This window comes from Branchiostoma floridae, chromosome 18 (assembly GCF_000003815.2).
Source record: "Branchiostoma floridae strain S238N-H82 chromosome 18, Bfl_VNyyK, whole genome shotgun sequence".
NCBI classification, from domain to species: domain Eukaryota; kingdom Metazoa; phylum Chordata; class Leptocardii; order Amphioxiformes; family Branchiostomatidae; genus Branchiostoma; species Branchiostoma floridae.
In genome coordinates, this window is record NC_049996.1 from 1,236,145 (window position 1) to 1,261,735 (window position 25,591).

The 25,591-nt window shown below is 38.4% G+C and overlaps 1 protein-coding gene across 1 annotated transcript in view; it reads left to right on the forward strand.

Annotated features, from left to right (window-relative positions):
• Positions 1-25,453, forward strand: part of LOC118405952 (oxysterol-binding protein-related protein 6-like) — a 66,738-nt gene extending 41,285 nt beyond the window's left edge. The window contains exons 7-30 of the mRNA XM_035805805.1: positions 85-102; positions 742-853; positions 1,676-1,782; positions 2,410-2,571; positions 2,790-2,859; positions 3,353-3,376; positions 3,830-3,934; positions 5,609-5,742; positions 6,078-6,176; positions 6,746-6,868; positions 7,147-7,225; positions 11,911-11,946; positions 12,804-12,922; positions 14,103-14,222; positions 15,137-15,274; positions 15,805-15,868; positions 16,167-16,245; positions 17,135-17,270; positions 18,274-18,384; positions 19,250-19,394; positions 20,291-20,368; positions 22,978-23,104; positions 24,379-24,501; positions 24,777-25,453. Coding sequence (XP_035661698.1) covers positions 85-102; positions 742-853; positions 1,676-1,782; positions 2,410-2,571; positions 2,790-2,859; positions 3,353-3,376; positions 3,830-3,934; positions 5,609-5,742; positions 6,078-6,176; positions 6,746-6,868; positions 7,147-7,225; positions 11,911-11,946; positions 12,804-12,922; positions 14,103-14,222; positions 15,137-15,274; positions 15,805-15,868; positions 16,167-16,245; positions 17,135-17,270; positions 18,274-18,384; positions 19,250-19,394; positions 20,291-20,368; positions 22,978-23,104; positions 24,379-24,501; positions 24,777-24,888 — 2,421 coding nt within the window. The 3' untranslated portion in view covers positions 24,889-25,453. The remainder of the gene's footprint in view (positions 1-84; positions 103-741; positions 854-1,675; positions 1,783-2,409; positions 2,572-2,789; positions 2,860-3,352; positions 3,377-3,829; positions 3,935-5,608; positions 5,743-6,077; positions 6,177-6,745; positions 6,869-7,146; positions 7,226-11,910; positions 11,947-12,803; positions 12,923-14,102; positions 14,223-15,136; positions 15,275-15,804; positions 15,869-16,166; positions 16,246-17,134; positions 17,271-18,273; positions 18,385-19,249; positions 19,395-20,290; positions 20,369-22,977; positions 23,105-24,378; positions 24,502-24,776) is intronic.
• The last annotated feature ends 138 nt before the right edge of the window (positions 25,454-25,591 follow it).

The following is a 25,591-nucleotide window of genomic DNA, read 5'->3' on the forward strand; positions in this document are numbered from 1 at the left end:
TATGGCGACAGAACGAGATCGCTTCGGGAGGATCGGACTCGAAATACAACAGCGATGTCTTCTCCACCCCACTGTCACCGTGAGACTCCTCCCTTGATAAGGGTAGGTACAACTTTTCACACTGGCAGAAAGTGAGAGTCAGAGTTATCTTGAACCGGTTTAGATTGAATGTGTGCCTCCTGTCAGAATTTAAGGGTTTGGTTATTAAGTCTTGTCAACAATAAGACTGATTATGTCGTCTTTCATTCAATAAATCTGTATTCGTTGTTTTCATGTGGGGGCAAGATTTAGTAAAGATGCCCCACCTGTTTCCTCGCCCAATCAAATTGAGTGGAGCGTTCTTATAAACAGATAAACAAAATTACAAAAACTACTAATATATAGTAATTAGAATGATTCCACAGTCATGACAGAGAAGAAAGACACTATGTACAGTATTTACAGGTTCACTGTATCAGGAAAATTCCCCTAGCTCTTTTTGACAAGTACAATTAACAGTGGACCACAGCTTAATGTCCTGTCCTAAGGACTGTCAGCCAGACCAGAAGTGTACATGTTTTGTAAGCCACACAGCCGAGCTTCGGACCCAGACCACTGAACTACATACATGCATGCTACGCATAGTCCAGAAGAAATCTTAGTCTTCAATTCGTAGACATACGATACTGATAAGATTAAGTTGGTACATACACAGAAGAAGCGATGAGTACTGCAGTACCTTTATATATTTTTTTCCTTTAGAACCGTCGTCTGAGCATGCCCAGGACCATGTCTCGCAGTAGCAGTGCGCTCGGCCAGGGAAGGGTGGCGGCCTGGCTCATGGAGTCTGAGGCCATGGAACAGTGCAATAAAGGTGGGCATAGGGGGATATCTGTGTGTATACATGTATGTGTGTGTGTGTGTGTGTTGTTGTGTGTGTGTGTGTGTGTATGTATATGCGCGCGTGTGCGTGTGTGTGTGTGTGTGTGTGTGTGTGTTATTGCACAGGAGGTAAGCAAGTGTATGTGTTTGTTACAGAGCTGTCCTCTGTGCAGACCAAGGTTTACCAGTTGAACAGTATTCTACAGGAGTTCACACTTGTGTATGTGTTTGTTCCAGAGCTGTCCTCTGTGTAGACCAAGGTTTACCAGTTGAACAGTATTCTACAGGAGTTCACACTTGTGTATGTGTTTGTTACAGAGCTGTCCTCTGTGCAGACTAATGTTTACCAGTTGAACAGTATTCTACAGGAGTTCACACTTGTGTATGTGTTTGTTCCAGAGCTGTCCTCTGTGCAGACCAAGGTTTACCAGTTGAACAGTATTCTACAGGAGTTCACACTTGTGTATGTGTTTGTTACAGAGCTGTCTTCTGTGCAGACCAAGGTTTACCAGTTGAACAGTATTGTACAGGAGTTCACACTTGTGTATGTGTTTGTTACAGAGCTGTCCTCTGTGCAGACCAAGGTTTACCAGTTGAACAGTATTCTACAGGAGTTCACACTTGTGTATGTGTTTGTTACAGAGCTGTCCTCTGTGCAGACCAAGGTTTACCAGTTGAACAGTATTCTACAGGAGTTAAAACTTATCTAAAGTATGTGTTTGTTACAGAGCTGTCTTCTGTGCAGACCAAGGTTTACCAGTTGAACAGTATTCTACAGGAGTTAAAACTTATCTAAAGTATGTGTTTGTTACAGAGCTGTCCTCTGTGCAGACCAAGGTTTACCAGTTGAACAGTATTCTACAGGAGTTACAGCGCCTCCAGTCTTCCCTGGACGACCAGTACAAGTACTTAGATCTGTCGGTAAGAAAATGAACACAATCAGATTTATAATTGATACAGATAACTACTTTATGTATTAAGCACGCATTGTTTCAATAGAAAGCACTTTGGCGAGTGAATTGTGAATGACAATGAATTTACCTAACACTACAATGTAAGTCTTGTTAAATCTTTAAAGAGTGACTTACACATTGACTTTCGTGCAGTCAAGTACAGTAACTGTTTTAAAAGCATATGCTGCAAAATAAGAAATACACTCGACATAAATCTTAAAATTATTGTATTTACATTGTTATGGAATATACTAGGCTAACACTGTCTGTATTACAATCAGGTACATGTAGGGTTAATCACATGGATTTCTTTTCAAATAAGAAAGCAATCCTTTACATTAACTTATTTTTACTTTACATGCATTTTTGCTCACTAGATATAATTTTCCACACCTTGATTGCAATACAGTACTTCATTTTAACATTTAGGAGACTCAAGATTTCAGTAACAGTAAAATTGGGGGTTTGTCAGTTCGGTCAACTTCTATGAAAACTTTCTAACGTTTCTAATTATGATATTAAGTTAAACATAAAAATGCATTTCAGTTTTTCTCTTTTTCAATTAGCTCTTATAGTAATGACTTGTTTGTCATAGGTTCCAGATCTGGCCTCCAAGAAGAAGAGTTGGCGCTTATCTTTCCGCAAGTCGAAGCACAAGAAATCCATGAGCCACGGAGGGAGCAGTACAGCAAGTACATCCAGTACAGCTAGTGTCAGCAGTAACAGGAACAGTACTGGGGCTATCACAGGGGCTATGGTAACTCTCATGTTTCATATTATAATACATGTATCATGTAGCAGTACAGCACAGTAACAGGAACAGTACTGGGGCTATCACAGGGGCTATGGTAACTCTCATGTTTCATATTATAATACAATATAATACAATGACTGAATTCTATCAGAAGATCATTCAGTGTGAAAACATCACAGTACATTGAACTCTTTGCTTTTGTTTGTTTGTTTGTTTGTTAGTTGCCGCCTCCCTCCACCCTTGCCGTAGAGAAGCAGCCTCACCACATGTCCACCCCCAACATCTCCTCAGGTAGGTTGTGTGTGTTTTTGTGAAGTTATGGAATAGTCAGTGTTCTTAAGCCAAACCTTGAGCAAATGAGCATGGAATAAGTCAAACCCCTATCATACAAATTTACAAATCATTTTCGAGATTTTTTAGCATTTAGAAATTTTTTGGAAGAATCTAATTTTTTTTTCTTTCAAAATTTGAAATTCTTTTGAAAAATCTGGAAATTTTGTTGTATTTACTAGAAACATTTGGAGAATGAATTGATTCTAGGCTACTCCCAACTTAGTGCTGACCTGGTTGGGAGCAATATCGAGAGAAGGTCTTGAATGTGTGACAGTGGGCTTAGAAACTTTGGTCAAACTTCAAGTGTAAGTTAGAGAGCAACACTCATGCATGCATCTCTATTTCTTCAAAAACCCCTAATTAGGTACATTCTTGTGTTATGTGTCAGATAGAGTTTCTTATCTTAAACAAAAGTCATAAAATTTCTACCTTTTCTTCCATCCGAACGCAGAACTTAATGGAAAACTTGAAAACGGTAAGAACCCTCTGTGTGATTTTACAACTAAAGGGAACTTGGAATTTCAAGGTTTATATTTCAGTTTTTGATATATGATAAGAATTTCTTTCACTTTGTTGTAGTGAAAGAAGTAATGCCTGGTCATGTAAAGTACAGTCTATTTGATGGTTGCAATTCTAATGGTCTTGATGTTTTCCCTCCTATGATTAACAAGTGCATGTTGAGTCTTGATCAGACTGTGTAACACTGCCACCTTTCAGACAGAGGAAGTACTGCAGTTTTGTGCCTAATAACTGCTTGCTTTGAGTTCTGTTCTCCATAGCAATGTACGTGAACATTAACAATCCTGCATAATCTCAGATTGAACAAGTTCAGCTACTGTTACACAGTAGTTACCTACACTAAAAATTGCACGGGTGTGCGTGGTTGTCTAGTGTGTAATACTAATCCAGTTGACACTTTCCTCTGTAGCAAAGAAAGTTTACGTTGCAGAAACCACGCCCACCTCCCCCACCAGCCAGCAGAGGTCGGAGGAGATGCGACTCAGACAGGAGTTTGTCAATAATGCAAAGGAAGGTATGTAACGGGGGCCGCCCTAAGACGGTCCCCGTCGTAAGACGGTACGGATTTTTTTGCTGATCTTGTTATCCATAAGTACACCGTGTTTGTTGCCACTGACTATGCTGATTACAAAGGTAAATAAACCAAGTCCATGCACACAGCTTTAATTTGCATTCCGAGTATACTTTAACATGTTTACTTCATTTTTTTTTAAGAGCAGAATTCTAACAGTAATGTTGACAGTGCTGAATCACTGCGGTCACCGGCCTCTGCGTATTGGCGGCTCGTGTCGCTAACTATAAGAACTCATCCAAGCAGTCACACAACTGCCACGATACACATAAATAAATCTCCATAAAACACTATGAATATGGGTCTTCAAATGTTTGTTGAGTAGAAAAGCAACCAAAAGGAAGCGACATAAACATTGCCACCATTGTACTCCCAAGGGAGTGTGGCCGTGAATGTGGCAGACTAGAGAACGCTCCGAAGATTTATTTGACTGTAACAAATGATTCGTGCTGTCTATGAAAATAAGACTTGACAGAGAGATGTAGATGATATTTTCATATAATCAGACAGAGTTTTGTTGATGTTGGCGGTGTCGTTTTTTCGTAATGGTTTTTTTAGTCGGGCATTCACAATCAGTGCATTCAGCCCATTGTCCGTAAAACATCAGCTGGATTGTTCTAGGTACAGCCTTCCTCATGTGAGACAAGAAGTACATACAGCCACGATTTTACTGTCAAAAGAAAGCTAAAATATCATACTATTAATTTTTTTCTGTGTACTTAGATTTACCACTTACTTCTGAAGAGAGCAAAATATAAAAAAAAGCGTACCGAGTTAGGCACACTATCCAGCGTAGCACAAAATTGGAAGGTTACATACACGAAATTGTCTCTCAGTGTTTGCCGCTTGTAACACGCAGCGCGAAAGGCTCATGAACCACATGAATGCATTTCTTATTCAAGTATGTTGTTGAAATCTATGAGTAAAAAATTCAGTCATCATAATTTGACCACTCTCAGGCAACTAGCGATGGAGCGCAATGAGTTTGAGCGCAAGAAAAAGCGTACCGTGTTGGGGCACCTCCCGTTACATAAACATTTTGTGCTAAAAAAAAATCTAAGCCTGATATCCATACCTACAACTGTATTAAAGCTGCCTTGTCTCTGTGGTAGAGGGTGAAGAGAAGCAGATAGGGATTGGTACCAGAAACTTCACATCCAGGTCCAGATCTGGTCCTGGTACTGACCTGAATCTGGACCCAGTTATCTGTGAAAACTTGTGAATGGGTGATCATGATACTCCACACAAATGTCCACTCCGCTACAAAGGATTCCCTTTGGTAGAGTATCGGACATCCACTGGCATCTTAAAATCCTTCGTAATAACACAAACTGCCTCTGTTTAAGTACAATTTTACTGTAGAAACTGGATTAAAATGACTATCATTCCTGCTCTACTTCACTCTTGTTATTTTCTTGTATTATATTCCCAAAACATGTGAATGCCTGATGGTATAGCCAGTGTTCATTTTCTAATTGGTCAAACAACAGCTCTACTGATTTTTTTTCATGTCCGGTTTTTCTGGACCGGTCCAACAAGAAAAAATGGTTTTTGTATCAGTACACCCTTTGCAAAAAGTCTTTGCAATCATTACTAAGACTTTAATTTTTTTTGCAGTGTACAGCCAGCTGAAGGTGCTGACCTTGACCCTGAGGTCGGAGAGAGACAAGCTCCAGGATGCCATGGGGCAGCAGGTACTCAGTCCTGCACACGGTGGACATGCGGACAGGCTGGGGACAGTTCTAGCACAGGTCAGGCCATAGGTTAGAGGTCATGGGTACATGGTAGACATGCAGACAGGCTGGGGACATAGGTCATAGGTTAGAGTTCATGTATTAGGGCTGCTCAGACTGACTATGTCAAGCGATGCTTGGTGTATTTTCTTGAATATTGTACTACTTGAATGTATTGTTCAAAGTTTTATATTAGAAAACAGATTTCAAAATAGATTTGGCATCAGATTTGGAAAATTTAGAGGAAGATTTGCTTTCTTTAATGTGAATACTGTCAAGCTCTTATTTTCTCTTAGTAGTTACTGTAGTAAATAGATCTAGTAGGTGTTAAAGCCATTTTTTTGTAATTTCAGGTCCAGGCCCAGAATGCAGACATGCGTGCACGGTTGAACAGAATTGCTCGAGAGGCTGACCTGTCCACAGTACAGACTCCTGGGGGAACTCTGGATCAGGTTAGTGATGGGGACATTTCCCTAACTAGAGTTTGAATGTGCAACACATATAGCAACTATGGTGTACTATCCAAGGGAACATTACAAAATCATATTAGATGATGACCCAAGAAACACAGCCAAACTCCAGAGCATGTAACGAACGGAGTTGGCGTCACGAAGGGCATCCGGCCGTGAAAACCCCGCTTCAAATCCTTTGAATGGAAATCAGACCTGAACATCGTCCCACAACGTCCATCCCTCGCAACAACGGACGCTAAATCGGATAGAGAGAGCGAGAAAGAGAGATTAAGTCAGAAAATGAACGTTAAATGATAGTGATGTCAATCAATGAATAATGAGGGTCAGAAGTCAGTTTAAAGGATTTAAATTTTAAGGGTGAGGGCTTGTTTTCGCTTCAGCTTTACAGAGTTTTATATTGTCAATGTTACTGCTTTGTATGCAAATGTGTGTTGACTTGCTCTTAGACACAAGTAGGTTTGTGCAGCATTTGTGATTGTCTGCTGCTGTACAATGTAATTGTGGACTTGGTTGTTTTCTTGACCGTAATCAATATTTTTTCCCCCCAGAAGACCCCACTGCTACAGAGGCAGTTCTCCGGTGACGACCACCTGAGTCTCTCCACGGCCGATTCTGTCACAGAGTTCTTCGATGCAGAAGAATTCCTCATCTCGAGTTCAAGTTCAGATGGGGTGAGAGGACAATAATTATATTCAAACGTACCCCTGGATGTGGAATTTGTTTCACTTCAGCACTGGTTCAACATTGAGCAAATCATCCAGTCTGTAAGTTGATCTACGCACATGTACATGCACAACATACAAGTTCAGTTAAAGCCTGACTGACAAACCATTTAATGTCTTTGATCTTCATGTAACACTAGTGATGATCTACAATGTAGGTGAAATATTAAGAAAGGTGATGTGATGTTGACCGGAATGTCTTCTACAATGTAACAATTTACCAACAGGAGTCAGAAGATGAGTCTCTTGTCAGCGGCGAATCAGAAGAGACGATGGCAACGGATGACTCTACCACTACGGCCATGGGTAATTCTCACAAATTTGTACCACTACATACATTGTATAACTGGCAAAAATTTGGTATAAGTATAGATTGGAAAGTCGATTAGAATCATTGTAAAATTTAAAAGCTGAATGGTTTAATAGACCGCGGGAAAAAATTATTATGTTGCTAATGTTACTTTCGGTTAGCAGACTGACCCTTGCAAAAAGCTGCTGACCCTAGCTTTTTTGGGGGTCCCTGATGTAAATTTAAATTTCTACAACAAAAGTTGCAGAATGATCTTCTAGTTAATGATAGTAGTTGATTACATAGTACATGTACATGTGTATGAAACTATACAGAAAGAACACTAAGTCTTATATGTTGTCGATACATTTTATTTATTTACAAAACTACATACCTATGATCGTAAAATTACTTTATCGTCTTCCTGCATCATAATTTCAGTCTTGGTAGACTACCTCGCCTAAAATCAATATTGTACAGTACAGGCCACAGTACAGTATGTACAAAATTGCCATAATTACGAGAGTCTTTTGGTGCGGATATAGAGTAATCCTTATGGCTGTACCGGAATACCAATACCCCTCCCGTAGGGCGTATAACCCAGTTCTTCCTTGATGGATTTCTATGTGCAATTGCGGTAATAATGAAAGCCCTGTACAGAGAATATGCTTGACTAATTCCTGCAATTTAGTAGGCAAGGTCCTTCTGTATTGTATGGGAAAACATTTTCTATTTGGTGGTGGTGGAGTGTATACATGTACAGGAGTTAAATCAATAAGATCAAGTAGGGAATGTGCAGCATTACAAAGGATAATTTGTTGTATTTAATTTCATACCCCGTGGCAAAAAAATGGTATGGGCCTATCTCAACCATAGCCAATCACCCGGTTAGGTGTTCAAACTTAGATTGAGGTCAGTTTGGAATAAATGGGGCCTTAAATGCTGCATGTATGGTGGGGCTCATGCGGGGTTTTTGCAAATACCTATTGAGTAATGTAATAGTCATATATTGATTTAAGGCCACACCAATTTAATTTCTTGGTTCACGGATTTTTTCATAAAAAATATGGAGCGAAAGGGCGAAATAAAAATAAAAATTGTAAAATGGTTGGAGTAAAGGTAAGGGCTAATCAAAAATGTAAAGAATAAAAAGTTTTCTGCTTGAAAAAAGTACAAAACCACTATTACTGTACAATAACAGCACCTGTTTGTTGATTTTAAGGAGCTTATAATATAAAGGCCAATTTGCTACACCAGGAAGTTGGTGAATGGTTTCATTAATGGTGAAAATTTGCTGATTGGTAATTTTTATTTTTATTTTTTTTTTCCAAAAAATCGGAGCGAGCGAATCCGTGAACCAAGAAATTAAATTGATGTGGCCTAAGCCAACAACATAAAGGGTCTCACTAGAACCATTGACTGGACACTACGTTTAGACTCTGTGAGTAAGAAATAAAGTACTTGTAATAAAAAAGTTTAAGAAATAATAGAAAGCTTGATTGACGTACTGATACAAGTAAACAAACTACTGTGACTCTCAGCCACAAACTACCAAATACTTAGAAAGAATACAAAATTAATTCAAAAATATTGAGCAATAGACATGACTGAAGTACATTTTGTAAATCTGTAGTATCGATATTACAAATTGGTTGGGCAAATCGTAATTTATCCTGAAGACTTACTATAACAAATTTATGACCAGCTAGTATGGTAAGTTAATTGGTAACCTTGATTTTCGGTTTTCTTAGAATTTTCAATGTTGTCTATTAGTAACCAGAAGGGGGCAATGACCTCTGTATATTTTAAGGCTCCCCCATAAACAGCCTCCGATTTTGGCCCAGTTTCGGCACACCTGGCCCCGGCCTAAGCTCACTCAATCTCACCCAGCTGATGGACCTGCAATTTTGCACACTCCCGTATACACGTACCTGTAGTGTTGTCATTTATGAGTCATACTTGTATGAGGTGCATATGGGGATGGATCAGGAAACGGAATATCCTCAAGGTATGAACCATTTTATGTCATAAATGCTGACTAGGCTACTTAGTGTATCTAATTAATGCTGCTATTCTCGTACATATTTGTGGGGGGTTTCAATAGGATCTACATTGTATGAATGCGAAAAAATGCAATGTAATATGTTATGGAATTCTCTTAGCAAGAAAATCTTGTATTTTTTTTATATTACTCTGCACTCAAAAGTATACCACTGTATAGAATTATAGAGATTAATTGAAAGATTAGTAAAAGCAGTTTTTAGCATGTCTATTTATATATGCAATCAAGAGAGGTCGATTTTCACATTCTGTGATATAAACATGTACCTGTAAGTAGGTCAATGTATGTACATGCATAGCACTAAAATGTAACACAAATCATACACCATTGTGATGGTTGAAAGTCTTGGAATTTGGTCTTTTATGGTCTTTTCTGCAAATTCCTGTATGTGTATTCACTTCTTCACATGTCTTCGACAGCATTCTCACATCCAAGTGTCACAAAACAGTTTCTGTATTTGTGCAATGTGAAGAAAATATTCTGTAGAGGCAGAACTATGACCACTGACAGCAATGATCGAGTACTTTAAAATCCAAGCCACCTCCTGAAAAATATATTTCAAGTCTTTGATGCACATTATTTTAATGGCAAGAATACTAAGTCTTGCAATATCCAAATGCAATTTCCAAGCCCCAATTTTTCATTTTTACATTAGATAGTTCATGAGTGTATACGATAATGTAAGATAAATTTATCAAGACTTAGCGTTCTAAATTTCTCCCTTACATGTAACTGTAAGAACCATTTTTGTTTCATTTAACAAAATAAATCATTTTGTAACTCCCTTTTGCCACTTAAGCACTTTGTAGTAGATTCTGTTCCAGTTGTGCAAAAAAATAGACGCTTCTTACATAAACGGCTGTACTGTCCAGATAGCATCATTACCAGGAATCAATAGGAACACGATTAGGAAGAGGGGTAGAGTAGATTCCAGTTTAATCTTGGGGATTGGGTATGGGACATTCATGGTGATTAGACTATAATTTGACAGTCGGTTTTAAGTACTATAAATGTGCATAATTTACTTAAAATTTATTTATTCTGATATTTGTTTGATATTTGTTATGCCATTCTAAGGATTAGACTACAATTGAAATGGAAAGTAATGTTAAGTAGAACTAGAAAGGCCGACATTTGCTTAGGAGCAAATACAGCATAATGCAATCCATCTTCATCCTTGAAATAATCCCAAAATTCAACAATTTGAAGAAATGTTTGCTCAAAGGGAAAATGAAGTACTGTGGGCACTTGTCCTACACACCTTCATGCCAAATTTTAGGTCATTTGGTTTCAATATAAGGGCATAGGAGCCTAAAATATACATTTTTTAGTTAAAAATGGCTAAAAATCTCAAAATAACTCATGTTATAAGTGCTCTATGAAGAAAGTGTTGATGGGGTCCTGTTGTCATATGTCCAATTTACCTTTGTACCAAATTTCAGGTCATTTGGTTTACATACAAAGACATAGAAGCCAAAAATATACATTTTTAGTAAAAAATGGCCAAAAACCCTAAAATAACTCATTTTTGAAGTGATCTATGAAGAAAGTGTCAATGGGGTCCTGTGAGCGTATGTTCAATGCACCTCTGTACCAAATTTCAGGTCATTTGGTTTCTATACAAAGGCATAGGAGCAAAAAATATACATTTTTAGTCAAAAATGGCCAAAAAAACCCTAAAATAACTCATTTTTGGAGTAAACAATGAATAAAGCGTTGATGGGGTTCTTCTGTGGTCATATGTCAAATGCACCTATGTACCAAATTTCAGGTCATTTGGTTTTAATACAAGGGCACAGGAGCCAAAATATACATTTTTAGTCAAAAATGGCCAAAAACCCTAAAATAACTAATTTTTGAAGTGATCTATAGAGAAAGTGTTGATGGTTTTCTGTGCTCATATGTCCAATGCACCTCTGTACCAAATTTCAGGTCATTAGCTTGTAATACTTAGGGCACAGGGGCCCAAAATATACATATTTTGTCTAAAAATGACCAAAAACCCTAAATATCATAAATTCTACGGCCTCTATCAAAAAAGTGAAAAAAACACCAGGGGGTATTTGCTATATCTACCATCCTGCCAAATTTCAGCTCATTTGGCCCAAAAATGAAAAAGTTGAATCAAATTGAAGATTTGACAGGAGAAGAAACAAAGGAAAAACAGTATATTGCAATCCCATACTATGTATGGATTGCAATATAACAAACAAATGTACAGAATTGAGCTGTCTTCATTCTTGTAATTATTTATATCTTTACCATTATTTAGGGCCAGACATTTTTCTTACCTCAATTATAACAGATACAGGTTTTCTGTTCTATAAGAATTTTGTAATTTTAGTAAGAATATCTAGTACTATTGATAATAATACCTCTGTAATATTGAACCCCACCATTGCTATGTTAAATGAATGTAATGATAATGATGATAATGATAACAATAATGATTTATTGGCAAATTATAACTTGTCCATCAGCTTGCAGCCAGATATACAAAATATCTGAGTTAATATCTCTTATGATATAAAAACGTATTCTAATCACAAGATCATCCCAATTTGTGATTACTTTTTCGAAGCTATTAACAAACTAATGTCATCAGCAGTAGAGATTGACCTGCTGTAATTTTCCCCACAGGAAGACCTGAGGCTGTTGTAGGGGCAGAGACTGCAGGTTTTTAGTCTCCTGTGTTAGATCCTCAGGGCAATACGGTCAATAATATGTGCTTAATAGGTTGGTGCATGATGGTATAGGTATAGGCTGGTTCTAACTATTGCAGGGTTTCACACATTGGCAGTTGAGTTGAGTCACAAATATACCACTATAAATAACCAAAGAAAAAACAATTCTCTTAGTATTTTTTTTTAGACTTCTATCTTAATAATTTTCTCTGATTTTTTGTTTCAATTTTAAAAACGTGAAAAATTTAATTACACTGTTTGCTTTGCAAGCTTTAATTTCCTGATTTCTTGTCATGCATGCTTAAGTTGCAACGTTGCATCATAAAACATGTAGTTGAAATATCATTTGAAAATTTGTAGTTTTCGCATGAATCCCTGCTCCTAAATTTGTAAATTTACTGTTTGGAATATAAAAGATTTGACAGTTTGGGACAGGCAAGTCAGAAATGGGGGCTACAACTTCACAAATTGAAGATGTACTTTTCTCAACAAAACTCAACAAACATTTTTGCAATCCCCTAAATGACTTTGGCTTGTCTCTATCATACTCACTTTCTGACAGTGGTAAATTTTACTACTGTAATACTAATAGTCTTGTTTAAATAGCAATTATAATTTCAATGATAACAATTAAATTTTTGCTACTTACTGTATATAGCTAACTGTTTGAACATGGCTTTATTCTAGGTTATGTTGACAACTTATTGACTCCAACCATTCAGAATTGGCCTGTAACCAAGTATCATATACATGTGCTATTAATATTTTTTTGACGTGCATAAACTATATATTATCAACCACAATATTAACACGGTGCGTCTTGTTTATTTGTTTGTTTGTTTTCCCCAGAAGATCCTGGTATGAGTCAGACAGGACATCGTGCCCAGCTGCCCTGCCCTAAACCTGAGACTGGAGACCTCAGCATCTGGAGTATCATGAGGAAGAACATCGGCAAGGATCTGTCCAAGGTGGGGGATTTAATGGCCTGAGTAACGCACACTAGCAGCCCTTCTGCTGGCCAGGCACCTAGAAGCATGATGACGAACACCTATAAAGGGGTATCTCACTGGACTGTGGCATGTTGGCGGCATTGCTTCATTCTGAATTGAATCTGGGTGTGTTATCATGTAGCCTGGTTATCATCATGGTAGTATTTCGCTCCAACTTTTATTATACACTATACACAGTCACTACTCTGCTATTCCGCCTGGGAATTGTGACATCTCTAACGTCTGGAATCATCCAGATTTGGGACGAGGTCGCTGATTGGATGAGTGAATTAAGGCATGGATTCAAGCGCTCATTCAAACAGGCGCTCGAAGACCCAAAACACCCTAAGTCTGCTTGCAGTTGGATCACCTGTTTGACTGAGCACTCTAGGATCCATTCCTTAATTTGCTCAATAACTGACGTCACCACCAAAAGGTTTAAGTGTACAGTTCCCCAGACAGATAGCAGAAGTGAACATAGGCCTCAAAATGCTCCTGACAATGAGAGATTGTTTGAAACAAGGCTAAGGGTTGTCTTTCTTAAGTGTATCCTAACAACAGACTGATCCCATAGTCCCACCCACCTATGTCACAACTTGTGAAATAAAAACAGAAATTGTAAGATAAAAACATAAAAATGCAAATGTTTGACAGACAGACATTCAACCACTGTCCTACTGTCCAAACTGGTAAATGCCATGCTATCACATCATTGGTTAAACTGTAACAGTTGTGATTGACAGTTAGGATTGGTGTAAAGCACTACAAATGCACTGCTGTACTTTTGTATGTTCTTGTCCTTGGTGCTGAACACAGGCTGTTATGTACACGTGCTTTCTATTGGTTAACTCTACAGGCATTTCAACCTTTTCCCTGTAACCAATAGAGATTTGGATGCCAAATGGCTGCTTTGGTGTGCTAAAGGCAGAATTACTGTCATAGTGAGGTCACCAGAGTTTTCACCAAATGGCAGATGCTATAGAACCTCGTGATTTAGCCCTGCCTATTGTAAGCTCCTTATAATTCAGCCCCTGGCTGCAAAGAGAGAGTAGTTGGCTTACCCAGTAACAGAGGCTAAAGGTCAGTCAAAAATGTACATTTTGGTAGGTTGGAAGGTGGGCTTACAATTCTAACAATGTTATTACTTTATTGTTCCCAGGTCTGTATGCCGGTCACCATGAACGAACCCCTGAACACGTTACAGCGGCTTGCAGAGGAACTGGAGTATTCAGAACTACTGGACAAGGCCGCAGAGACCGACAATCCGTACGAGCGAATGGTCAGTAGGGATGATTGAAAATATGTCAATACACTAATTTAAAGAGGTACATGTATGGTATACCGAACTAAAGATACTTCTTTTTGTTCTTTCAAATTTGCATTTTCTGTTTTGATGTTAGAATTTACTTTGGCCTTCTATGATATTTTCTGAAATTTTCTACAAGTCACAACAAATATTTTGCTCATTTAGCAGGTGCTTTGTTGAATTTACGTATGGTCTAAACTGTAGCAGGTTGAAAACAACAATTAAGGTTGTGTGATTGGGATCCTATGCTCCAATGGCCACACAACTTGATGAAACTGTTCATGGGGTTTATAATAGCATTGATTATCAGGGTGGGCTAACATCTGTGATGTCATTGATTATCGCTCTGCTGCAGGAACTGATATTGATTATCACTGTGGTGATATTGATTATCACAGTGGTGTATAGGAGCTATTAAGGCCCTTCAAAGTCATTATTATGGCAAATACTTGGTGCATATGGTGCAGTTTTGTGCACCTAAAATTAGAGCTGTGCACCTAATGTTTTATTGTTGGTGCACTTAGATATTTGTGAAGAGTCATGTAGAAGTTAGTGTTATGCAAAAGTTTCAAGCTAGCATACAGCATATTTTTTTTTACATTTAATTTTCAGAAAATGATAGAATCTTTATTGTATTACTTGTTTCAGAGTTTAGCTGGGTATGGAATTGATACGAAAAGATGTTTGTAATGAGGTTTTGATGACATTCTGCTTTATGTAGTGCACCCATTTTTTTTCTGTTAACCAAATTTTTGTGATGATTGAGGGAACACCTGGTTTGTTGGTGCTGTACACATTTAGAACTTGCAGACTCAGTGACGAACGATCAATTCTTTTAGCAGACTTGTTTATTTGTTGGTTCATGACTATTTGTTTTCATTTCCTAGGCTCTTATAGCAGCATTTGCAGTGTCTGGATACAGTTCTACATACTACAGGGCAGGCCAGAAACCCTTTAACCCCCTCCTGGGGGAGACGTACGAGTGTGTGAGGGAAGATAAGGGATTCAGCTTCATAGCTGAGCAGGTCAGTGTGCTGTTGTTTCATCAGAATTTTCAATGAGAAAAGTATTTTCACCATTTATAAGTATTGTCAGTTATATAGCATATAACATATAACGCCTTGTATGCGCTTTAGCCCGTTTTTGTTGTTAGTATTTATGTTATTCTTATGTTGCAAAATGACGTTTATGTTCATGTCATCTTAAGTTATACGTTTCGTTATAATCTCAATTTTGTTACTTTTGTGTGTCATTGTATGTGCATTGTTAGAGCAGAAGACCTCCATAAGCTCTTTGCGAGCTTCTTGTCCAATGCTCGAAAAACGAATGCGAATAAAATAAAATAAAATATAACATATAGAAATCCAACAAAAATAGGGTATGATTTTTACACTGGAATTCTTATTGATATGATTATGTTTAATGCCACTACCATAAGAAGCGGATCTCGTGGCAATATACTGCCTCTTATCCAAAGACTATGATATGATATTTTATGATATGATAATTACGATACTTTAACAATTATATTGGCTCTGTATGATGTGACCTCCAGGTTAGCCACCACCCTCCCATCTCAGCCTGCCACTGTAAGGGGGAGAAATGGGTCTTCTGGCAAGGTAGGGCTAGTTTTCTCATTTCACTTTTAAATATTGTATTGCCCTTCTGAAAGGACATACGAGATTGGAATGGACATTGGATGTAAAACAAACAAACAATCATTCATACATACACCACAGAACAGGTGCATTCTACCTGTAAATACTGTTTGCCTACTTACAATGTACTCAATAATCTGATAATTATAAAGTTTTTATCTGTTACAGTATGTGCACATCTTTATATTAACTGTCAACCTTTGTATAGTGCCTTAATGGTTTATCAACTTGCTAAATGCTTCACCCTTTCCTTCTCTAGATGCAAGACTGAAAACCAAGTTCTGGGGAAAGTCCATGGAGATTATACCAATAGGAACTGTTAATGTTTCCATACCAAAGTGAGTATACTGTATGGAAATAGTGCATCATGTCAGACAATCTGTTCCGATGGGCTCGACCATGGGTGCCTAGTAGGGCTGGGTACCGGTACATAAAATTCAGGTCCAGGTCCGGTTCAGGTCCAGAGGATTAGGTCCAGGTCCGGACCTGAACCTGGACCTGATGCAGTATGACTCATACCAATGGTCCATTTCACTACAAAGAAATCTGTTTGGTGGAGTATTAGACTTACACTGACGTTTTAAAATCATACAAAACTAACTGCACCTGTACGATTGACTGTAAAACTTGGTAGAAATGACTATAAACTCTACTCTACTTCACTCTTGTTATTTTCTTCCACCTGCAAGCGTCAAAACGTCTGAATGCCTGATAAAATAATCTGTTAATTTTCTAATCGGTCCAACATCCGGTCCACCTAATTTTTTCAGGTCCGGTTTTTCTGGACCGGTCCAATAAGAAAAACCGGTTTTGTACCGGTACGCTGTACCGATACCCAGCCCTAGTGCCTAGTCCACCAACAGTACTGAACCGTAAACTGTAAGATGCAGAAATGTTCATGGCTTTATTTTTTGTGCTGACGGCTTCACTATGAAGTCAAAACCACCAAGGAAATTTTTGTATCTTTTCCTCTGCCTATCCCCATGTCTAAGTGTTACATGTGCCTACTATACAAAATGTACATTATGTTATGATATTACAATATTATGATATTACAATAGTATGAAGGAGTCAGTAAAGATACAGAAAAACTTTCAAAGCACAAATTGAATACAGGCCCAAACTTTTTTCAAGTGCTTAAGGTATCCAGAGTTCCTGAACCCTACCTGTACCTGAATGTTCTGTACTGGTACCCACCCCTATTGACCACCTGTCCATCCTGTCCAGGTACAATGACCATTACACCTGGAGTAAGGTGACGTCCTGCATCCACAACATCATGACTGGACAGAGGTGGATGGACCACTACGGGGAGAAGATCATCAAAAACAAGGACATCACCTGTAAACTCATGTTCCACAAGGTAGGGACATTCAACAACTTGTGTTACCATTGTTGAACAATAAAGAACAAGTAGTGCAAATCATATTGCATTTGCTACAACAGGTCAGTAATACAAAAATGCAAATAATACAATGCACAAAAAGATGCAGAATCATAAATAAAAAAGTTAAGATCAACAAAAAATCCAAAACAAGGAATTAGCTATGATTTACATTTGACACACACAACTCCAATGCAAGAGTTTTTTAAAAAATGTTTTGGAGAATGGGCTGAGAAAATTGTCAGGTCCTGAACACCTTATATTAACCTTTTGAACTGAAGAACTGAAGAAGCTGTTTGACTACCAATTCTCCATTGGTTATGGGATTATATAGCAGGGAGAGAGTTAAGGACTTTATGTATCATGCAATAGCTTTTTCAAAGGTCTAATCTTATATTATTAAGCTTGTGGGTTCCAGAAAGAAAAGTATAGTAAGTACAGTGAAAACAATGATAAAATGGATAAGTACATTTAGATACCAAGCAGATTTTCCTTGGTGTTTTAATGGGTAGGTTTCGGCATCTATTTGTCACCGAGTCCTGGGTTAACATTAACTGCTAGTCCTAGCCGTGCCCAAAAATATCCCAGTGGCCGCAGGGTGTCCCTTAGGGGTCATGCCCAAAAGTGCACAAAAAAAAAGCTCATAGACAACCAGACTTTTTCCCAGTAATACTTTTTATCAGTAAAAGGACTACAGCAATCAACAGACTGTATGTAACTTAGCATACATGTTGTTGCTTACATAGTAACTGACATGGCTTATTCCTATGTGTTGCATTCACTCTGTTTTCACATGGCTGCACAGCTGTCATAATCACTGCATTATTAGTCTTCATCTTGTTCTCTTTTTGCCCCACATCTATCCTTTGCACCATCCCTCTTCTTGTCTTCTGTGTGCCCTTGTGACCTTTCCCTTCTGTCTTCCTCTCTGTCTTCATTCCTTCTCTCTCTCCCCACGTACCCTCACATGACACCACCACAGTACATCTCTACCATAACGTGGTGGGCAGAGACTTTCCAACCGCTCAAATCCGCCATTGTCGATCACTTTTTCTCTGACGATCCGCAATCAGGGCGGGGTGTTAAACTGCCTGTAAGTCCCTCTTAAACATTTCACTACATTTGTCCCATTCCCATTCTCATGTATATTATGCTGTCCCATTCTCATTCTCATGTATATTACGCTGTCCCCATCTCATGTATATTACGCTATGTACATGTAGCTGTAGATACTAAAAAAATAGGATATACATGTACATGTACAGTCAAACCTGTACTAGTGACCACTTCTACATTAAGGACCACATGGCTAAAGCGACCACTTTTTGGTGGTGGTCCCATAGATAATATTCCCCATTGACACAAAAAACTGTCTATAATGACCTATCCAGTGGACATTTATTGGTCCCCTGAGTGGTCTTCTACATGTAGGGTTGAGTAGAGTACATGTAGAGTAGGACTCTATCTGTTGATTAGAAGATTTTTAACCCCAAACTAATGAATTTGATATGCAAATAGCTGAAGACAAATTCTAGTAGCCTGGTATCCAGCCGTATTAGCGTTAGTTCACCTTAATCCGTTGAGAAACCTATATCCGTTGTTTAAAAAAACAGGATATTTAGGGGATATCAAGTCGACGGACGGTGGTTTCAAACTGCAGTATTTTGAAAGTATTTCAGTTTGAAACCACCGTCAGTCGACTTAACCTTAAATGCCCGGTTTTTAGTACCAACGGATTTAGGTCACCCTACGGATAAAGGTGAACCAACGTTAAAGCTCTCTTATGCAAAGAGGACAGAAAAGCGTTATGATACGGCTGGATACCAGGCTAACACTCTAGATAGTCCAATAGAAAGCAGAAAAAAAAAACAAAGTCAATAGAGAATTGATGCTACTTAGCCTGGATGTCTTAAACCTTCATTGACATGTTGCTTATTAAATACTTTCTGTTTACCCAGGCTAGCTACTGGAGCACACGGTGCCATGACGTGCTGGGTTCAGTGCTGGATAAGGATGGGAAGGAGATACACCATCTGTTTGGGAAGTGGCACGAAGGCCTTTGGTGTGGACATGCTCCCAGTGCAAAGTGTATATGGAGACCTGGTAAGTCGACATGTGTATGTGTGTACATGTATACATGTGTAGAATTAATGTGCATGCACATGTATGTGCAGGGTGAACTAAAATTTGTTTGAATGTGTTGGTGTAGTGTGTTGTATGAGTGAATGATTATTATGTGGAATGTACAGAGAATGTGTAATTGAAGGGAGTATAATTTATGTTTAAATGATTGTGTGAATGTGCAAGACCAGGTGTAGCATCAACTCCGTGATAAGATCGCCACATCGAAAAATCCTTGTTATGACTTCCACCTTAAGAATGTCTTGAACACAAGGATATCTGGTTTCACTGAGATAAGCTGCATTTATTTAGTGGATTCTCTATCTTCACTTTTTTGTGATGTGTTGGTCTCCTTGCAGATTTAGTGAACTTAATTTCAAATACCAGACTGGGTGTATGTATGTGTGAGTGTTCCAGTACTGTGTGACTGTGTATAGTGTGTAATTCATATCATAGAGTTATGTACTACTTGGTGCAAAATTTAATGTATTGTAAAACATTCACCTTCTGTTGTTTTAGAAGTGACATGAAGAATTGTTATGTGTGTATCTCATCATAGAGATATCCATCATTTGCTGTTACACATTCATACAATCTTCTCACACAGCTTAACATAAAGTAAATGCTTAGTAGAAGAATCAGGAAAATGGTCTATTAGCTCTAAAAGCTTGGCAAACGTAGTTTGAAGCATTATAAATCATGGTTCAACAGAATTGTTGATAATAGCTTACATGTAATTGCAGACAGCTGTCCCTACAAATATACTTGTTTGAACAACTGTAACGTTGGCTGTGCACTGTTGCATGTCAAGCACGTTCAGCACCTGTGACATACAGCTGTGTAATGGTGCACCTGTTTTTTGTGCATGTGACGCGTAGCTGCCCATGTAAAGTTGACTGAAAACAAGCTCCTCATGCGAATGATGGGCAGCGGGACAGCGAGGTCCTCTAGGAAAGGTGAGGAGAACTGCAACTCCCTGCCAGAACAAATTAGCACCAATTTTGTGGCAATTTTTTTCCAATTTCACGGTTCAATCAGAAATTTTACTTGGTGATTTTGTAACAAACTAACAGCTGTAGGAACCCACATTTTCCAGGTTTGGTATGTTCCATCCTCTGCAGCGCAGGTATATGTTTAATGTAACATCAAATCTCATAATTCTGCTGGGTACATACATGTATATGTGAAATTTAAGATGGCCACATTAAAAAACAATTGGTATCAATGCCTAAGAGTCTCATAACAGATGCGACAATAGTAGATGTCTTAAAGTTCAACTTTTTTTAATGTGGCGATCATAGGGCAGAATTACGAGAATTGGCATAAGATTCAGTGGTGGAACAAACCAAATCTGAAAACGGGGGGTTCCAGGCTGCCAAATCATACTGACAACAACCTGTTTTTGTTCTGATGAAGTTGGTATATTGACCTGCTGTTGATTTTTAGCGATTCTCCAACCCCAACAATCAAGCAAGGATTGCTCTTATCTAACACTGCTTTAAATCCCTTTCCCTACTCCCATGCATCAGTTTGCTGTATCACACCTCTGTAGTTTTCCTCTTGTTGGAAACTGTATGTGGTGAAGTTGCTGTGATCACTGCTTTCTGGGGTGCTTAGATGTTTAATCCAGGGCTGTCTCTATGTATTCTAAATGCACACAATTTTGGACAGTGTAGAATATTTGAATACAGTAGAGCATATCCTTTAAGTAAATCGCAAAAAAAAAGTGCTGTACTGCAACCTTTAACTAGATCTAAAATGGTCTAACTATTTGCTAGAATACATTAGAATACATCTAAGGAAGGGTGAAATCTACTGAAATACAGAATGCTTTGATGAGTAACTTTAAGGTTAATTTGAAATTTAAAATGTACCTTCATTAGGATTGTTCATAACTTTTTGCAGTTTTGCACTTAAATTTTTTTACATCCAGCTAAACAAACATTGTACATGTAGTCAGTAAATGATAATAATAAGTTTTATAATACCTTTATTGCAAAGTCTTGCCTGAGGGCTAATTGCAAGTGACAAAAAATGACAGACAAATAACGGTTAACACTAAAACAGTATAGTAAGGGACCATGACTAGTCTACATGCAACTTAAAGATGTAACTTATTGGGTTTGACAATTAAAATTACAGACCAGGATCACACAGTAGTTTCTAATGATCTCCCATCTTATCACCATTTTATGACAAAGTAAAGCAACCTGCTCTGTTTACTCAAAATCAAAGTAAAGTGATTTTAGGTAGATTTCAACCTTCTTTATGTGTATTCTAGTAAATAGTTGGACCAATCAATATTTTTATTTCCTGCCATAAAATAAATTTACCACACAAAAATAATTATTTTAACTTTATAACTCTTTCTTACATCAGTCACTGCTTAAGTGAAATTATTCAGCTTTGAGGCAGCCCTGAGATATAAAGTTTGTGTTCTGAGTGAATGACCAGGTAGCGTGGCTAACACTACAGCCTAGGGTGGCTACCTAGACATGTACTAGGCTTTAGGCTTGATGCTGTGCTTCCGTTTGATAGATGCACTACAAACAAACGTGAAATAAATGCCAGGAATTTAACATCACCTTAAATATAATGTAGATTTTGCTCACCCTCCTGCTCTGGCTTATTGTTTTTTGTTGAAGTACGTACTTGTAATTTTTGAAACTGCTCGAGTCAAAATCCAAATTTGCTTGAAGTTTTAGCAAATCGGGTTGAGTACTATATTTGAGGTTGATGCTCAAATGAATGGAAGAGGACTTCAAACATGTAATATTTCGTGTACATCATTTTTTCTATAGATGAAATGTATAATGTACCTCCATTGCAAATTTGAGCAATTTTATAACTTACGGTATATATGTAGGTGATTCACACGTTTGGAGTGATGATGCCAGGGAAATCAAATTTAAGCAAGGACATTGTAAAAATTCCTTGATTTATGCAAAATTACCCCTGGCCAGGAAAAGAGACCTAAACACCATAAATGGTGCAAAGTGTGTTCAAGATACATGTAGGTGTGCATACTTAACGTGTACTTGAGATTTCCTATTTTACATTTGCGGTAACTTGAATTTAATTAAAGGACAGGAGGCTGGCCTGAGATAGCAACATTGACAAGAAACGTGCTGTAAAAACTACGCTCAGTGTCTTTAAGAAATAACATTAAAGTATGGTCCTGATATTTTGTAAATTGTGTTCATACCAACCACTGTTCATACTCACTGATCACATACACTTAATACATAGGAATACATGATTCATACAAAAAGTGCCTTGCGTTCAATGACAAACATTGCTATTGACCCCTGGGCCAATGATTAACCAAACCCTGAGTGAACGTCATTTACTATTGATATAATTATGACAACTTGTCATCATCATCAAAAATATTCTTCCCCATTAACGTTAAGTTACAGATCATATAGAAGTGAAGAGTTCATCGTCCAGACAGTTTGTCGTTTACAATCTGGTAGGTTTTCTTCGACCAAGTTTGTCTCAGTTTCAATACATTTTTTTAAAGTGACATAAGGATTGCCTTATTCTTCTTGAATCCTTTCCTCAGGTTCCATGCCGGAGGAATATGATCTGTACTATGGCTTCACCAGGTTTGCTGTGGAGCTGAATGAACTGACTCCAGACCTGAAGACTGCCCTCCCACCCACCGACACAAGGTTTAGGCCAGACCAAAGGTACAGATATATGTACAAAATGTAACAACTTTCTTAGAGGGGGTGTTCAGAGAAGGGTTAGGGGAGGAGTTTTAGGAACTGACTCCAGAACTAATAAGGACTGCCCTCCCACCCACCGACACAAGGTTCAGGCCAGACCAGAGGTACAGATACATTTACAAAAGTCATGTAGCAACTGTTTAACATGTAGAGAGAGGGTTAGGGTAGGGGTTTTAGGAACTGACTCCAGAACTAATAAGGACTGCCCTCCCACCCACCGACACAAGGTTCAGGCCAGACCAGAGGTACAGATACATTTACAAAAGTCATGTAGCAACTGTTTAACATGTAGAGAGAGGGTTAGGGTAGGGGTTTTAGGAACTGACTCCAGAACTAAGGACTGCCCTCCCACCCACTGACACAAGGTTCAGGCCAGACCAAAGGTACAGATACATTTACAAAAGTCATGTAGCAACTGTTTAACATGTAGAGAGAGGGTTAGGGGAGGGGTTTTAGGAACTGACTCCAGAACTAAGGACTGCCCTCCCACCCACCGACACAAGGTTCAGGCCAGACCAAAGGTACAGATACATTTACAAAAGTCATGTAGCAACTGTTTAACATGTAGAGAGAGGGTTAGGGGAGGGGTTTTAGGAACTGACTCCAGAACTAAGGACTGCCCTCCCACCCACTAACACAAGGTTCAGCCCAGACCAGAGGTACAGATACATCTACCAAAGTCATGTAGCAACTGTTTGACATGTAGAGAGAGGTTTAGGGGAGGGGTTTTAGGAACTGACTCCAGAACTAACGACTGCCCTCCCCACCCACCGACACAAGGTTCAGGCCAGACCAGAGGTACAGAATGTATAATACACAAATGTCACAATGTAGCGAATGATTAGAGAGAGGGTTTAGAGAGGGGGTTTAGAGAGGGGGTTAGGGGAGGGGTTTTAGGAACTGACTCCAGAAATAGGCACTGCCCTACATCTCCGCCTCTGATTTTGGTGGGGAGGTAAAAGGCAGAGAAAGGAGAGAGATAGGCCCTCCAATACCATGCCCTAGACATAGTAGATAACAACCAAGTTGAACAATCCCTATGGCCTGGAAAAGGCTATATGACTACCTTTACATACTATTAGATTATTTTCCCACCATGCATTGATACCCCACAGTCTATAATGGCCGCTTGTCAACTGTGACCATTTTCTTTACACGTCTTCTGAGTCACAGGTCATCACACATGTTTGACTAGTGTTTGAAGGCAAACCTTTTCCCTTGCTAATGTACTCCAGGTTGCTGGAGGAAGGTCAGGTGCAGCGAGCGCAGAACGAGAAAGTGCGTCTGGAACAGATGCAGAGAATGAGGGAACGAGAGAGAGAAGAGGCGGGCGTGGTCTATCAACCCAGGTTCTTCAGGTGCAGTAAACTTTCTCTTTTTTTCTTAAGATATTCATTTTTATAAAGAAAATGTCATCATGATGCTTTGAACTCAGTCTGAGGATTTTTTAAACAGACTCTGGGAAAGATTTAGCCGACATATTTTCTCCCAAAAGCAGTTACTTAGACAAGCAACTGGATATGATTTTGGAAAATATCATATCCAGTTTCTTGACAACGTGTAACTGTTTTTTGGCGTTTTTTTGTGTACCTTAATTGACGGCTCTATATTTCCTCTTTTTATCTGCATGTAGAAGATCAAAACAGGAGCAGCACCACCATGACTCCTGGACGTTTAACAACACGTACTGGGACATGAGGAAAACACCAGGATTCTCCATGACCGAGAACATGAAACTGTGGTGACATCATCACCCTGGCCAGTCATGTTACATGTACATCATTGTAGAGAACATGTTACATCCAGGTCTGTTCACATGTGACAATCAGGGTTCAAAATACATCCTGCATACATCATTCTACCAGGTGTAGGTAACATGTAATGTATACAGTATGACAAATTTTACATGATGATTGCAAATTTTGTCCGGTGATGTTACGTCATTGAAGGGAACATGTAACATACAGGACTTAGTTTACATGTGGACTGTCCAGTCATGTAACATCATTGTAGGGAACATGTTACATTCAGGTATGTTTACATGTGACAATCAGGCTAGGGCTAGAAATACCTTCATTTGCATACCTGGTACAGGTAACATGTAACATTAACTTATGACAGATGCAACTGACAAATGTTACCTGATGGTAACATCTTTTAATGGTCTGTGATGTTACATCATTGTAAAAAACATGTTACATTCAGGTATGTTAACATTATTGTAACAACCAGGGCTCAAAATATCTTATCTGTATACCTGTTATAGGTAACATGTATGACTACCTTCAACAGATAAATGTTATCTTCCAACACCCCTTGCAGACATGTTACATTGTAGAAAACATGGTACATTTAAAGTTTAGTTTTATATTACATGTGGAAAATCAGGGCTCAAAATACCTTTATCTGCAAAATTACCGACTTAAACAGTTGTGGTAAGCAAAACTC